Source organism: Diceros bicornis, chromosome 14, assembly GCF_020826845.1.
Source record: "Diceros bicornis minor isolate mBicDic1 chromosome 14, mDicBic1.mat.cur, whole genome shotgun sequence".
Taxonomy (NCBI): Eukaryota; Metazoa; Chordata; class Mammalia; order Perissodactyla; family Rhinocerotidae; genus Diceros; species Diceros bicornis.
This window is the reverse complement of record NC_080753.1, coordinates 64,890,992-64,906,344: the sequence shown is the minus strand read 5'-3', so window position 1 is coordinate 64,906,344 and position 15,353 is coordinate 64,890,992. Positions and strand designations below refer to the sequence as shown.

The 15,353-nt window shown below is 57.8% G+C and overlaps 1 protein-coding gene across 1 annotated transcript; it reads left to right on the top strand.

The window, feature by feature from the left end:
• Nucleotides 1-9,639: 9,639 nt before the first annotated feature.
• On the top strand, nucleotides 9,640-15,042 carry FOXF2 (forkhead box F2). Its single transcript, XM_058554046.1, has 2 exons — nucleotides 9,640-10,834; nucleotides 14,199-15,042. Exons 1-2 carry the CDS (start codon nucleotides 9,640-9,642, stop codon nucleotides 14,363-14,365), a joined length of 1,362 nt encoding a protein of 453 aa, XP_058410029.1. The 3' UTR covers nucleotides 14,366-15,042.
• The last annotated feature ends 311 nt before the right edge of the window (nucleotides 15,043-15,353 follow it).

Below are 15,353 nucleotides of genomic sequence, written 5' to 3'. Positions count from 1 at the left end.
AAGATTTGGAAACTACTATATGGTCCACACGGATAAACATACACACACACACATTCACATGTGTAGATAGATTCAAAGGACATGTGTGACCTTGCAATAACATAAATTCTGTGTGTATGATCTGGTATACATGTATGGAGGCAGTGTGGGGTTAACTCTGGTGACTGACCAAATGGAGCACCCCCTTTCACTGCTAAAGCACACACCGGCCCCAGTGAGGGTGGAGGAGGGAAAGCTTGTCACCCCCTTGGCCCCTCCAGAAACCTGGAGAAAGCCAAGAGACTTGAGGCTGGAAGTCACTTGCAGGGAGGGGTCAGCAGGATGGAGAGCGCGTTTTGTAAAACACGCGTGCAGAGCAATGCTCCAGCCCTATTTCAAACTTCCCCAAAGAAGTGTGCTTGTCTGCATCAGAATGTAGTTTTAGGTATGAGTGAGCTAGAACTGGAGGTCATGAGGAGGAGTAATAAGGTGTATTTTTAAAACACAATGTCTGGATTTGCCCTAAAATATTTCAGCGAGAAATGAAATTAGAAAGAGAGAAGAGATAAACGAAGCAAGCATGGCAAAACCTTCATAATTGTTAAATCTAAGTGATGGGTATATGCAGGAAAGCTTACTGTATACTCGCTCCACTTCTGTATGCTATGAAATTTTTCATAATAAAAAATGTAAAAAGAAAAACAAAAACTAGACTTCTTCACTTAAAATTGGTGTGTTTTATTGTATGTAAATTATACCTCAAGAAAGCTAATTGTTGGAGGTTTTTCAATAAAAGCCAGTTGTGATGAAGAATGCCTTCTTGTGTCTTAAAAGACAAAAGCCAGTTCCTTCTGACGTCATGTCGCAGAGGAAGTCCAATGGGCGACATCGTGGTCACAGGTTGCAAATCTGGCGGCCCTGGGGTTCTCATTCTGGCATCCCAAGCCTACCCTACCACGCCTGTCACCCCTGCTTTGTATCCAGCCTGCCCCCAGAAGGACCCTGAAGTTCCCTTTCATCTTGCAGACTTTCACCAGGACAAGTTTAGGAAGCTACCTAGTTTTCTTAGTTAAAAAGAATGAAAAATAATAAAAGCAAAAAGCTGTCCTCCTGTCACTGCAGACCCAGAAGACAAGAGAGCCGTCTCAGAGCCTCTTCACGGATGAGAAGGCTGAGGTCCAGAGAGGAAAGTGCCTTCCCCAGGACACCTCGCTGCAGAAGCAGCCGCATCTGGCTTTTCCAGAAGCGGGTGATTTGTGTGTTTTCTGCTAGACCTCAGGAGAGCCCCAGGAGCGCCAGGTCTAACTTACAAATGAAGACAGCCCCTGCCCCTTGCTACAGGAACCCAAACAACCGAACTGAATCCTGCATTTCTTCAGCAAGGAAGCAGGTCTGCAAGGGAGAGAGCGCACTCCAATAGAGGGGCACCAAGTACGTGACTAATTTTCTTTACATAACAACCCGGGTGGAGGAGTAGGAACAGCAGTGTCCTAAGGTGTCCAACCGAGTATGAGGTAAGCGACAATATTTGAAGGAATTTGTCCATCTAGGGGCCAAACACCGGCAGGTCCAAGGCCAGAAGTGGGGCCAGGGCAGAGGGGGCTGGGGTGACCCGGCCGAGGGCGTCGCGGGCACGGGGCGGTGAAGGGGAGACGCCGTGACGGTCGCGCCGGGCGGCCGTGCGGACCGCGATTCCCGAGAGCCTGGCGCCACCCAGCGGAAGCGAGGAGAACTCCCGCCTATTCGCAGTGGCGACCCACGGAAAGGGGTGGAGCAGCGCGAAACCCCGCAAAAACCCGGGGCTCTCGGAGGGAGGGAGGTGACGCTCATTTGACCGCGCCAAAATCCTTGCCCGGCATTCCCAGTTCACCCCTCTCCACCAACGAGGACACCATGACCAGGTCCCGAAAGCATGTCGGCCAGGCCGAGGCTCCTTTTCCCCTGAACCCCCAAGACGAAAAGCGCTCTCTGCCAAAATGCAGACTACCCAACGGAGGACGTTTGGTGTTGACGTTCAAAGCAGAGGGGGCGCGGGCTGGCCGGCGGCGCGGACTGCAGCCACAGGGGAGAGTCAGAGTGGAGGGTGGGGAGAGGGCGAGGAGGGCCACGTAAATCATTTGGAAGGATTTTTGGCCTGTGTCCTTGTTTCCGAAAGGTTGCGGGATGGCTTTGACGTTGATTATATAGCTGTTCTCTTTTCAAGTGCGCGCCCCTCCCCGCCGGAGCCCGTCTGGTGTGCGAGGATTGTGTTTGAAAGGGAGGAAGCGTTCTTGAAGTGGTGGGTGATGGATTGTCTAAACCCTTCTGGGACATTTTGGGCGGGGGTTTTTGAGGCAGCTCATCAATAAAGACCCCCCTCGAGAGAGGGGTGGCGGCTGGAGAACAGCCCCCACCACGCTGCCCTGAGGCCCCAGGCCTGGAAAGGAACCCTCGTGGCCCAGGTGGGGGCGGGGGTGAGAGAGTGAGAGGAGGGCGAGCGGGCAGGTGGGGACTTCTCCTCGCCTGGACCCGACCGCCTCGGGAGCCTTTCAGGCTGCGCCGCATGGGGATGGAGGACAGCCGAAAGGCGGGTTGGCTCCCAACACCGGGGTGTCAGGGGAGCAGGAAGAGAAGTGCCGGAGGCAACTTGAGGCCATCTTGCTGCACTACAAGTATTGTACTTTCACTCCTTTAGGCTCCTACTCCAGCTCCTCAGCCACCCTTGCTGCATCGGTTTTCTCTTGGGGTAGATTTCTCTCAAACTGAAGGAGGAAGATGGTGAGGGAGTGTAAGGATGACCCAGCTCAAGCCATCCCGAAGGTTTGAGGGCTCAGAACCCCTAGGACCCAGCCGCGGACAGGCTGTATGTAGCCTCTGACGCTGCAAAGCCCTCTTCCTTCTCCTGGCGCAGCAGCCTTCAAAGATGCCCCACTTGGGGTCCTCTCGTCCCCAAACATGGACTCCTCTGGGCCCGTCTCGAGGAGAAGGCCGCCCTGGGGTTGGGAACCTCGATGGGGAACCGGGAGGCCACACGCTCCTTGGGAAGACTCGAAGCCTCGGAGGCAAGGCCGACCTGGAGAGGCAGCTTTGGGGTCTCATCTAGGATGCGCGGCTCCAGGGAGAGCCGCGGTCTCTGGTGCCTTCCCGGTCCCCTCTCGCCGCCTCGCACCAGCGAGCACTCCCTTCCCCTCGCGGGCCTTTCACCCTCTAAGCCGTCTTCCTCCCTCCTGGGACCGAGGGTCAGGCCGCATCCCGGAACTGGGACGGACTGCCAGGCCCGGCGGGGGGACGGGTAGGGGAGTCATAGGGCATGGGTCGGAGGAAGGGTTCCGAACCGCAGCTCCTCCGAGGCGGCGTCTGGGCGCCCCGAGGTCCCGAGCCGGGCTCTGGGCGCCGAGCACGTTTTATTTATCCCAACAGAGGATGCTAGAGGACAAAAGAAATATTTGGACGTCAGAGCTGATTTATATTTTTGGAAAAGCTACGTTTCCTTTTCTGAAGAGAAGTGAGCGCGCCCCATATCCTGCGCCCAGCGGGGAGGCCAGGAGGGGAGTTTTGATGCTCCAGGAAGTGCATCTATCGCGGAGCGGCGCGCAGGGCCCGGCGCCCCGCCGAGTTCGCTGCCCTGGGAGATATTTATTTATTTGGGGGGAGGGGCAGGTGGGGTAGAGGAGGCGAGCCAGACAAGAGAAGAAAAACCGACCCGGCCTGGGTTGGGACCTCCAGCGTGCCGACCCGCCGCGGGCAGGTCTCGCCTCTCCGTCGGGGGGCGTCCCAGGCACGGCCTTGCGAACTCCGGGAGCGTTTGGTTGGTGCATTCCGCAGCCCTCGGCCAGCCCTCCCTTGTTCTGTGCCCGGGGCTAACGCCTCCAGGCCCCGAGGGCGCCTCCCGTGTGGGCCTGGTCGGCCGGCTAGCCTTGCCCAGCGTGCGCTCGAGGCCCAGCCGTCATCTGCCTGATCCTGTGGATGCAGGCAGAAGCAGTGGGCGCGAGGCCACCCAAGGCGTGGGGCCGCAGAGCAGGGGGCGCGCGGGACCCGCACCACCGGGGCCAGAGAAACAGCAGGGTGGGCACAGGGGAAAGGATGCAGAGGTCAAGGCGTCCTAGGGCCCCCTCCCAAGACACAGCCTGCTCCCACCAGTTTCATCTCCCAGCAGCACGAGTCGACCCAGCATTAACTTAAGAAGCGCCAGCACCTGTACTTGCCTCCGCCTTGTTTCTCCCGGGACTCGAGCCTCGGGATGTGTAGTACAGGCGTCCCTAATTTTCCTTCGCGGCTAGGAGATCACTCATTTCTGCCCCTTGGGAGACGCACAGGCTGTCGCTGTTCCAGCACTGCCCCTTTTGTCTCCTCGAAGGCATCAGAGCTGCCTTTTAGGAGGAATGGCCTGTCCCTGCCGTGGAAACCTCCTAGAGCCCCCGGCCTCCCACCCGTAAACGCAGCAGGTGTGGGCGATGTCTAAGGCCGGTCCGCTGCCGCCGCGCGCGCACCCGAGTCAGGGCCTGTGGGCAGATGGGCCGGCTCCGGGGAGCACCCGAAAGTTACGTTGAGGTCCCTCCCAACCGGAGGGATCCTGCGCCTCGAAATCTGGGTAGTGTAGAGAGGTAAAGAGGCGCGATCTCCACTTGGGGCTCTGGTAGAGGGGAGTCCTTTTTCCTCCCTCCCTAAGCACCCCAACCAGGCCGAGTGGGTGCTTGGGTCACGTGCCTGCCCCGGGCCCAGGAGATCTGGGGCTATCGGCAGATGTCAGGAAGGTGGCTATAAAAAGAGCCCTGCCCGGGACACAGGCGTTTGGCAAGCGGAAGAACCTATCCAAATAAACATTTGGAATTGAGTGGCTGGTGTTCAAACCCGGAGGTCTGGGGGTTTCTCGACCGAGGAAGGAGAGCAGACACCCAGAAGGGTGTAAAATTCCCATTGTTACTCCTCATCGCCAAGCTCCCCTCTCCAACCCCAGCCTCGGCGCCTCGTCCTGGTCTCCTGGCCGGATTTTTCTACTGTAAATGAAAATTTCTAGAGGGTCTCTGTGGTGTGCAGGCTAGGTGTCCTCCGTGGTTTCCTCAAACACACTGACACCCCCCAGGCCTCGGCACTGAGTTCCCACCGTCCCCATCCAGAAGGGCCTCGCGGGAGTTGGAGAATCCTCTACACACGTTTAATTTGGTGTGTAGAGGGTGAACACAGCGGTCAGTTTCAGACGGAGGGAAGAGGTTTCCCTCCGCTGGCCTGGCGGAAGGAAAGGAGGGGCGAGCAAAGCTAGAAGCGCCCGGAGCGGGAGAGGTCTCCGATGGCCGTAAACAGCGTGCGGATGCGTCTCTCCGGTGGGTAACTGGTTTAGTCTAAGCCATTTCGTGTAAAACCCACGAATCAGAGGAAGCACGCTAAGAACATAAAATTTAAACCACAATAATGAAGAGATTTCCTAGAATAAAACGCCGATTACAGAACAAAATCGGAGAAACCTAAGCTTCCTGAAGTTTACATTCCCCTGCGCTGGAGCAGGGGCGGGTCCTTGCGGTTTGGAGCGGGAAAGGAACCCACAGCCCCGATGGAGACAGTCAACCAAAGCGGGAAGAGCGCTGGATGGAGAGAGGACCTGCCGCACCCTAGGCTGTGTTCTTCTGGCTAACAAGGAGCGCCTGGGCTGACCTACTCATTTCAAGGAGCCATACCTTTCCTCCCCTAAGAAAAAAGAAATCATGACTGTTGTTTATAAGGCAATGAAAGTCAGTCGGGAAGAGCTCACCACCTCTGAGACGTGAACGTCCCAAGGAAGGCTATGTTTCAGACAAACACAACTTTCCTTTTAAACCCTATCTGCTAAACAGAAATTAGATATTCTTGCCAGGGATAAGGAATTCGACATAATTTGGTAAGCCATGCACTGTTACCCAGGGGCCTTATATAAATCGGTAATGAAAACGAAGTTCAGAGAGGTTTGGCTGCAGTGCAGTGGAAGCAGCACTGAAGTGGGATCCCAGGCCCACGCGACAGGCCAGCTTTGTCACTTGCCCAGGCGTGACTTGTGGCAGGTCACCTGGTCTTTCCGAGCCTCACTTTCCTTCCCTCTAAAGGGGGATAAGGGTACCTACGCCAGATGGCAGGTGGTGATGTGATGTGAGTGGAAAGGCTTGTACCTGTGAAGTCGATGATGAACAAACGCAGGAGTTTAGTATTTCTAGACCTCGGGGTCTCTACCAGGGGGACACTTTCCATAAGCAGAAGTGGGGTCTCCAAGAAAGAGTTCTGGAGAAGAGCCCCTTCCTGCTCAGATAACTAAGAAAGTCACCCAACTCCATATCTTTCTGGAGTGCAGGGCAGTATTTAGGCCCTGGAGAGAGAGAAAGGCTCCATGTCAGCAGAGCTACCCCTGGCTGGGGCTCTAACTGCTCTCCAAAGGCCAGTGCCTTTCCAGGACTTGTCTAGTCTGCAGCTACGGTCACCCAACTCTAAGTGGTATTTTTGCAAGTTTAGAGAGTTTAGGTAAAATGGATACCATTGTCACCTGACTGGGGAAGGGGCCTTAAAAATATTGCTGATAATTTAACCAGCTGAATTGATAGAAACTAAAAATGTATAGAGTAGAAGTCTTTTAAATGAGTATCTGTGGAATCCCTTAAATCCCAGGCAAAATGGGAGTATTTTTTCCTGCAGGTAGGCTCCATACCTTCCATCATGTTCTCACAAGACCCATGACCCCAAAACTGGGAAGTACTGGTATAGAGGTTTATCACTAGCCCTGCCTGGATTTTAGGGTTGGTACTTTTTATTCTTCAGTTTCTGAGTCCTAAAACATTTTAGGCCCTGAGGGCCAATGTACATAAAATTCCCTGGTGCAGAAAATCAGAAGGGGTCCAGGGACAGTGATATTGACTTTTATTGAATTTTCCCAAAATCGACTCCCCAGCACCCCCCTCCGTAAATGAGATTGCCTTCCTTCTCCCTATGCTTCTCAGCTGGGCTGATTCTCTTTCCACTACACACACACACACACACACACACACACACACACACACAGATGGCTATGTCGGTGAAGCTCCTTTGGAATACTATCCATCCTCCTCACTTCAGTTTCTACTTTATTAATTATTTTTCAGACACTTAAGCATCGATTTAGTGAACACTCTATATTTACTCCTATATTTAGTTACTTATATTACATTATTCCATGTGAAATCACAAAAGGCAGTAAGAGAAAAATTATCATGAAATAAATGGGGACCTATCCCCAAAAAATGCTCACCAGTCACTCAGAAAGAAATTCTTAGAAGTGGAAACAACTGTAAACCCCCTACCCCAGCTCAATCCAAACATCCCATTCCGAGAGAGCGACTTGTTTCTTTTTTCTGCTGGAAATGAGCGGTAAACTGAGTTCATTTTGACCATGTTTTCTTAGCTGACTCTCGGCTACAATCAAGCCATTTTCGGACACATTCCCATGTAGGTACCAGGGGTGCTCTGGAGGAAGCTGTCGACGCCTGTTCAGCTAATTTAGGTTTTCTTTGTCTAATTACTGTGGCGCTTAGGGAAAAGGAGCCCGGCTCAGGGCAGTAAACTGACACTCGGTCTCCGTGTGTGGTATCCAGGCAGGGCTTGATGGAAAAAGCCTGCTTCCACTCAATTTCAGGTCACTGTCTGGGGCCTGCCCCAGCCCAGCCCCCACCTCTCCCTCCCCCCCTCCCCCTCCTCTGCTTCTACAGCCCCACCAGCACACTCAGCCAGGAGCAGTCCCCCAGCGCTCCAGGGGCACAGAGCGATAGTGCCAGCCCCAAGGGCCTCCCTCAGCTCTGTCCCACCCCAGGCTCTTTGCTGCCTGCCTTTCTCCAGATCCCTGCACAATTGCCCTTCTCTCACCCCCCTTCCACCTCCCCAGGCTCCCCGGCAGAGGAGCTTGCACCTTTATCCTTTCAGAGAAGATACAGAAGTGTGCCCAGCCCTGCCTCCCCTTAGGTCTCCTGGCCTGCAGCACCTCCCCTCTGGGCTGCCTCCATCAGCCCTTGTGTGGCCCGGCCAGCTCCCAGGCCTCCTGCTCTCCTCCTCCCACTTCCAGCCCCCGGCCCGGTCAGACTACATTTCCTTGCACGTGTAATCCAATAACTCACTGTCGGGTCTCATTGGAAGTGATCCCTCCCGAGCGCACATCCTCTCTCCCGGTCTCTTAGGTAGAGAGCAGTAAGCGACACGGGTGTAGGGTGTTTTCCTACAGAAGGTAGCTTCAGATGGCACAGTCTCTTCGGTGGGCAACACTGAGACTGAGGATGTGAACCAGTGGCAGTGACATACTCTTTCAGGACTGAATATAAACACAGCTATCTCACTTATCTTGCTCAGTGTGGGCCTTCTTTTTGCATTTTTTACAAAACATCCAGTGGAAAACAGAAAGGAAGTGGAAACAAATGCAGAGTCCTCTTCGACCAGGTTTCCAGAGTGTCTAAAACTTGCTTTAGTTTTCTCTATTTAAACCCCTCTGCTCAAAGTTCCGAAAATGCCCACGATTGCCCCCGGCCGCACCCCTGGGGCGCTGGGGCGCTGGGGCGCCCGGCTTCACGCCCTCTTCTAACAGTTGTCGCGGAGCCTGCAGCCCCTGTCGGAAAGAGAGAGGATTGGCACGTTACCTTTGGGCGTCTGGCACCCTGGCGTGTGGCTGAGGGCTGCAATGTCTAAATGAAGTTCACAGATGGTCAGTGTGGGCACCGGGGGAAGGCGGCTAAGGAGGCTCCTGGCGGCGGCGGTGGCGGCGGCACCAGCGGTCGCACCACTTGGCCCAGGATGGCCCAGGAGGAGAAGGAAGAGGAGGAGGAAGAAGAGGAGGGGGAGAGAGGAGGAGGGAGAGGGGGAGAAGAATGGGGAGGAAGAGGAGGCGAAGGGGTGGGTCTGCCCCGCGGGGGGCGGCTGGTTTCTGGGATGGGAGACAGGGGTACTGTAAGGGGCAAAGAGAAAGAAAATTTTATAAAATCAAAGGTGGTCGAGTTTTGCTGAGGGTGGGGGTCGTCCTGGCAAAATATGCTAGTCTGTGATCCCTCGGTTGGAAAGAGAGTGGGTGGGGGAGAGGGAAAGAGGCTGAGGGAAGAATTAAAAGACCTAGGCGACCCCGGAGAGCGAGGACCGAGATAAGAGCGGGAGCCGGCCGCCAGGTTGGGAGGGGGGAGGAGTGAGCGCCGCGGCGGAGCGCGCCCTCCCCGCAGCGGCGCGGCGCGAGGAGGGGGCAGGGCCGGGTGGGGGTGGAGGGAGCGAGGGAGGGAGGGAGCGAGGGAGGGCGGCCGGGGGGAGGGCGCGGGAGGGAGGAAGTCTGAGAGACAGAGCGAGAAGCGCTCCTGAAGGGAGACGTCGGGCTCGTCCCCCGGGTCCCGGCCGCGGTCCCAGCTAGCGGGCGCAGCCGCCCGGCGCCCGGCCGCTCCGGCTCCGCGGCCCGGGAGGCCGTTGCGCAAGGCAGGAGCCCGAGGCTCGGGGGAGGGATGCCCCGGGCGTTGCCTCCGGCCCGCCGCCGCCGCCGCCGCCACCGCCAGAAGCCCCAGCAGAGCTGAGGGAGGCGACGCCGAAGCGCTGGCTCGGAGTGGCCACGGCTGCAGCCCGGGCGGCGGGCTAGAGCGCTCGCCGCGCTTCTGGGCCGACCCCGTTCCGGCGCCTCCGCTCCCGGCCCCGGGCCCGCCCCCGAGGCCCGGCCTCGCTCCCGGGTCCCAGATGACCACCGAGGGCGGGCCGCCGCCGCCCCCGCCGCGCCCGCCGCCGGCCCCGCTCCGCCGCGCGTGCAGCCCGGCCCCCGGCGCGCTCCAGGCCGCCTTGATGAGCCCGCCGTCCGCCGCCGCAGCCCTGGAGACCACCTCGTCGTCGTCGTCGTCGTCGTCGTCGTCCTCCGCCTCCTGCGCCTCCTCCTCCTCTTCCTCCTCCAACTCGGCCAGCGCCTCCTCGGCTGCCTGCAGGAGTGCGGGCGGCGGCGGCGCGGGCGCCGCGAGCGGGGGCGCCAAGAAGGCGAGCTCGGGGCTGCGGCGGCCCGAGAAGCCGCCCTACTCGTACATCGCGCTCATCGTCATGGCCATCCAGAGCTCACCCAGCAAGCGCCTGACACTCAGCGAGATCTACCAGTTCCTGCAGGCGCGCTTCCCTTTCTTCCGCGGCGCCTACCAGGGCTGGAAGAACTCCGTGCGCCACAACCTCTCGCTCAACGAGTGCTTCATCAAGCTGCCCAAGGGCCTCGGGCGGCCGGGCAAGGGCCACTACTGGACCATCGACCCGGCCAGCGAGTTCATGTTCGAGGAGGGCTCGTTCCGCCGCCGGCCGCGCGGCTTCAGGCGGAAGTGCCAAGCGCTCAAGCCCATGTACCACCGCGTGGTGAGCGGCTTGGGCTTCGGGGCCTCGCTGCTGCCCCAGGGCTTCGACTTCCAGGCGCCCCCGTCGGCGCCGCTCGGCTGCCACGGGCAGGGCGGCTACGGCGGCCTCGACATGATGCCCACGGGCTACGACGCCGGCGCAGGCGCCCCGGGCCACGCGCACCCGCACCACCACCACCACCACCACCACGTCCCGCACATGTCGCCCAACCCGGGCTCCACCTACATGGCCAGCTGCCCCGTGCCCGCCGGGCCGGGGGGCGTCGGTGCGGCCGGGGGCGGCGGCGGTGGCGGGGACTACGGCCCGGACAGCAGCAGCAGCCCCGTGCCCTCGTCCCCGGCCATGGCGAGCGCCATCGAGTGCCACTCGCCCTACACGAGCCCCGCAGCTCACTGGAGCTCGCCCGGCGCCTCGCCTTACCTCAAGCAGCCGCCCGCCCTAACGCCAAGCAGCAACCCCGCGGCCTCGGCCGGCCTGCACTCCGGCGTGTCCTCCTACTCACTGGAGCAGAGCTACCTGCACCAGAACACCCGCGAGGACCTCCCAGGTAACGCAGCGCCCGGGCCGGCCCGGGGGCCGGGGAGAGGGCGCTTCTAGGCCTCCGGGCCCCTAGGCTACTGCCACTTCTAGCGGGTCGCCGCAGCCTCCGGGTCTGAGGGCACTAGGAGGAGCGGGTGCTGGCGGGAGCTGGCACCTTATTCAGGGGGAGAGGACTGGAGTCATACTGCCCTCCCCCACACCCTTGGCCCAGAGCTAGGCCTCCAGAAATCGCGCTGCTAGGAGGAGGATGCAAAGTCCCCAGCCATTTTAGGGTGTCTGGGTGCCCCTATGGATTGCAGGTCTCAAGTCTCAGACCTGACTTAGCTTAAAAAGAAGGCATATGGCCTCTGGGGACCTTGGCCAAGGAGCTGGTTACTTTTGTCTTTTTTTCTTTTAGTTTGTTTTGCTGTACTTTCCTTGAAAAGTACATGTCAGAAAGGGAGATGCTCTGTATGCTGAGGGGGTGGGTGGGGAGGGGTTGTAACTAGGCAGGTGTTGAGAGGAGGGGAAATGAGGAAGGGACAGACAGGAAAGCAGAGTGGGGTCCCAGGATCTTTCACAGGAAGGACATGTTGCCAGGGGGAGGGGCACCAGGCCATTGAGGAGTCCCCTGCTCCCCCTACAGTGGACCCGGGTTGGTGACAAAGGAGTCTGTACTAGGCCCGCAGGACCTGAGGCCCACGCTGTGACTCCCCTGAGAAATGCATGCCCCTGGACACCGCGTGTAGTGTTGCTGGTGTAAACCGTGTTGGTCTGAGATTATGAAAATGGATTGATTTGCGAGGGCGGTGAAAGGTGGGGGACAGATGAGGTGGAGGAAAGACTTTGACTGTTTAGCCAGGTTTATGGGGTCAGTGGAGATAAACTCTCTGACATTAACTCCTCTGAGGCACCATGGGCGTACTCCTCTGAGGCACCATGGGCGGCAGATTACAATTGGGCTGGTCTGCCAGTCAAATTGTGCTCCGCTCACATTTACCTCCCGCCTGATTAGAAAGCGGTTCGCAGGATGATGCATCCGTTATACATAACAGGCTGGTGACTGGGTGTGCGACTAGAGCATCAGGGGAGACGGGAAGCCCAGAAATGGGCAAAAGATGTTGGTTCCCTAGACGGTGAAGTTTCCCAAATAGGCCTTTTAAATGCGGGTCTCAGAGGTTAACTAAACAAAGACAGTCTGGGCAAGACCACACCGGAGAGGAGTTTAGCGTGACTTAACCCACTGAGAGCAGAGTCTTGTTCAATTTTATGAGAATTTCAACAAGTAACCAATACAGACGACCCTGCCCTCTTATTTTTTTTGTCCCCTCGGACTGGCTGTCAGTCACCGCCCCCCCCCAGGCGGCGCCCCCGGGCTTGCTCTTCCGCCCACCCGCCTCTCTCCGCGCTGCCTGCTGCCCCTCTCCGGGCAAGCCCTACTCAACTGGAACCCAGACTCCGGGGCTTCGCAGCAGGCGTGAAACAGGACCCTAAAAATTAAAAACAAAAAACTCGCAGGACAGACACTTCTGATCCTTCCGTGAGCCCGCCCTCGCGTCACTCCACACACCGGCACACGCACAAGTCCTAGAAATGTGGCGATCCGGAAACACGACTCTATCTTGACCAGAAGGAAAACTGCGACCGAGCAGGCCGGCCCCGCGGCGGCCTCCCCGGGAGCCTCCCCCAACCTCCGCGCCGAGTCTGGGGCCGCCGTGGAGGCCCTGGCTCGGCCCCGAAGCCCAAACGGGACACTCTGCCCCTTCCTGGCCCTCTGGCTCCCGTCCCTCTCGAACATTATTCCCCCGGCCCCGGTTGGCATCTGCCAGGCGGGCCAGGTGGGCAGACGCCCTGCGGGGCCTAGTTCGGAGAGTGCGGCCCCCTGAGAGCCCAGGGCCCGGCGAGGAGCGGGGAGGCCGAGCAGGGCCCCCCCCCAGCACGTGTGCGCGCGCGCGCGGGCTAGCCCTCCCACTCCGATGGGCGGCCAAGGCCTGTGTGCTCAGGGAGGCCCCGCGCCCTTCAGTAAGTCCTACGAGCCTTTCCTCCAGAAGGAGCTGGGGCTTTTGTGGTCCCTCCGGTGATATCAAGGCACCGATAGCGGCCCTGGCCGGGAGATGCGAGCCCTTGCTCTGGGTCGGCCGGGGCTGTCTTGAGCTCCAGGAACTGGCAGCACGACGCGCTCCAACGCGATGGGCCGACGACCCCGTGTGCAGGGCGACGAGCACACTGGAGGCGCGTGGGCCGGCTGCTGCTTTACGAGGGCCGTGCGGCGCATGTTTGGCGACCATAGGTGTTACCGGCAATAAACGTAGGCCGAGTCACTGGCCCCTAGCAGCCTGGTGGCTCCATAAGCGCTGGGACACAGCCAGGCCGGGCGCCGCGGGCCCGCGGGTACGGTTTTCACGCGCTGAAAAACCCAGTCGGGCCCGGCACCACTGTGCGGCTTATGGTCCCCACCCCGCACGGATGACTAGGCAAGACTCAAGCGAACAGGCCTAACCCTGCCCGGTGCGGAGAGAGCCCGGCCCGGGAGAAGTCCGGGTCCCAGCGCCCGCCGGACGCCCTCGGCCGACTGCGCCCTGAGCCGGAGGCGCAGAGAAAGCAAAAGCAAAAGCCGGCACGGGTCGGCCCCGAGCGGCCCGGCTCAGGCCCTCGGCCGAGGAGCAGCCCGGGCAGAGGGTGCGGGCCTTCTCCTTGCTCGGGCGAGCGGGCTCTCCAAGGGGCTCCCCGCGCTGCAGGCGCCTCCACGTGCGGAAGGGTCTGCAGCTGAGCTCTCCTCGAGGGCACGCCCTGCTCGGGGCCTGGCCTCTCCAGAGGACGCCTGGGCCCCTCGGAACCACGCAGATTGTTTTTTGCCACCCCCTTTTGGCACAGGGAATGTCCCAGCTGTGGGCTGCCACTCGGACCGGGCCAGTCAGTTGGGAAATAAGGCAGGAGGCTCGAAACAAGAGGCGAGGGCGACAGTGGTTTTTCCGGGGCAGAGGCCGGGAGCGCCGCGCTCAGGCCGGACAGAGAGCCTGGGCGGGCTGTCCCGGTGCCGCGCTCCTCCCGCGGTGGCGGCGGCCTCGGCCCGGGAGGAATAGGGCAATAAGGCGCGTGAGACTCCGGCTTGGACGGGGACTCGCTCTGTGTTTGTGTGTACGTCAAAGCAAAGCAAAACATAATGATTCCAGGATCGTCCTATGATCGTCAGTTTGAAACTTTACGAAGCTTCCAGAACTGGGTTTCCTTTACCAGTTTTATAGCAATAGGTAAAAAAGATACACCAACTTCTTTCTTACCCTGAGTCAAAATAAGTCACGAGTTAAATTAAAATTTAAAAATAATATGCCCCATTCTCAGCTGGATGAGTTTGTTTTTGAAAAGAGGTTTTCTTTTCCGTCTTCTTTCAGTGGGACTGCCTCGATACCAGCATCACTCTGCCCCAGTGTGTGACAGAAAAGACTTCGTCCTCAACTTGAACGGCATTTCTTCCTTCCACCCCTCTGCCAGCGGGCCGTATTATCACCACCACCACCACCAGAGCGTCTGTCAGGATATTAAGCCCTGCGTCATGTGAACAGAGGGAGGAGGCCTGGCCCAGGCCGCCTCTCCTCCGGCGGGATGAACTGAGGTGGACTCAGAATGTGCACCCACAGCAGTAAGTAGCACCCCAGTCACTTAGCTAGAATCCCCAGGCCAGCATTGTTCACTGATACTTGTCTACCACTGGTGGATGGACCATCCCTGCAAGGTAATGCCCCAGATGTGCGCAGGCTCCCCTGAGAGGCAGAGGGAACTGCTAACTCCTCTTCTTGGCGAGATGGTGAAAAGTTACCACATGAAAAAGGTAAATTTGTAACTCTGGGATCTTCATTGCCTTCAGTAATCAGGGTTGGAAAAATGCAGACAAGTTGTGTGTGTGTATCTACGAAAATTTGTGTACTTTTCAGACAGGCAGTGCTAAACACAAGACTTCGAGAAAGCCTTGTCTTGTTGCTTAGCTAAGTAAGAGAGCTCTGTTTCGCCAAACACCGCGTTTGGATAGAGGTGCCAAAGAACGTTATTAAGAAAGTATTTAGAAACAATGCGTCTAGTTTAAGAAAGTGGTTTTCAGTATTGTGACAATACAACGTTTTTTACAAGGTTGTTTTCTACCACCATATTTTAAAGATATTTTTATGATCTTCGTGTATGCTCACACTTTGCTTGTATTTTAAAAGGAGGATATATTTGCACTTATGTATACTTTTACAGTTTGCCGAACTATTTTGATGTAAAATTTTTTCAATAAAATGTATATAACAAATAGTTGTGTAGGGATCTGTTTCCTCCACGGGGACCCCACCATGGCCAGCTTCTCTTCTCCACCAGCCAGCAGTGCAACTCTACACTGGCTTTTTTTTTTTTCCAAGTTGTATAATTGACGTGGTGTGGGGTCTGTGCCTTGAGTGACACAGGCCAGGTTCTGATTGTGGGTCTTCTCAGGAGAGAAAGAGAAGGAACACTTTCTGTTATTTCTTTCTTTCATTCACCCTAGCTCTTTCTGGCTAAACAAAAACCAGAAG

What these genes read in the sequence shown, in the direction of transcription:
- FOXF2 (XM_058554046.1), top strand. Translation starts at nt 9,640, where the DNA reads ATGACCACCGAGGGCGGGCCGCCGCCGCCCCCGCCGCGCCCGCCGCCG. An exon ending in CACCCGCGAGGACCTCCCAG is followed by an intron (nt 10,835 to 14,198) that starts GTAACGCAGCGC and finishes GTCTTCTTTCAG; the next exon opens with TGGGACTGCCTCGATACCAG.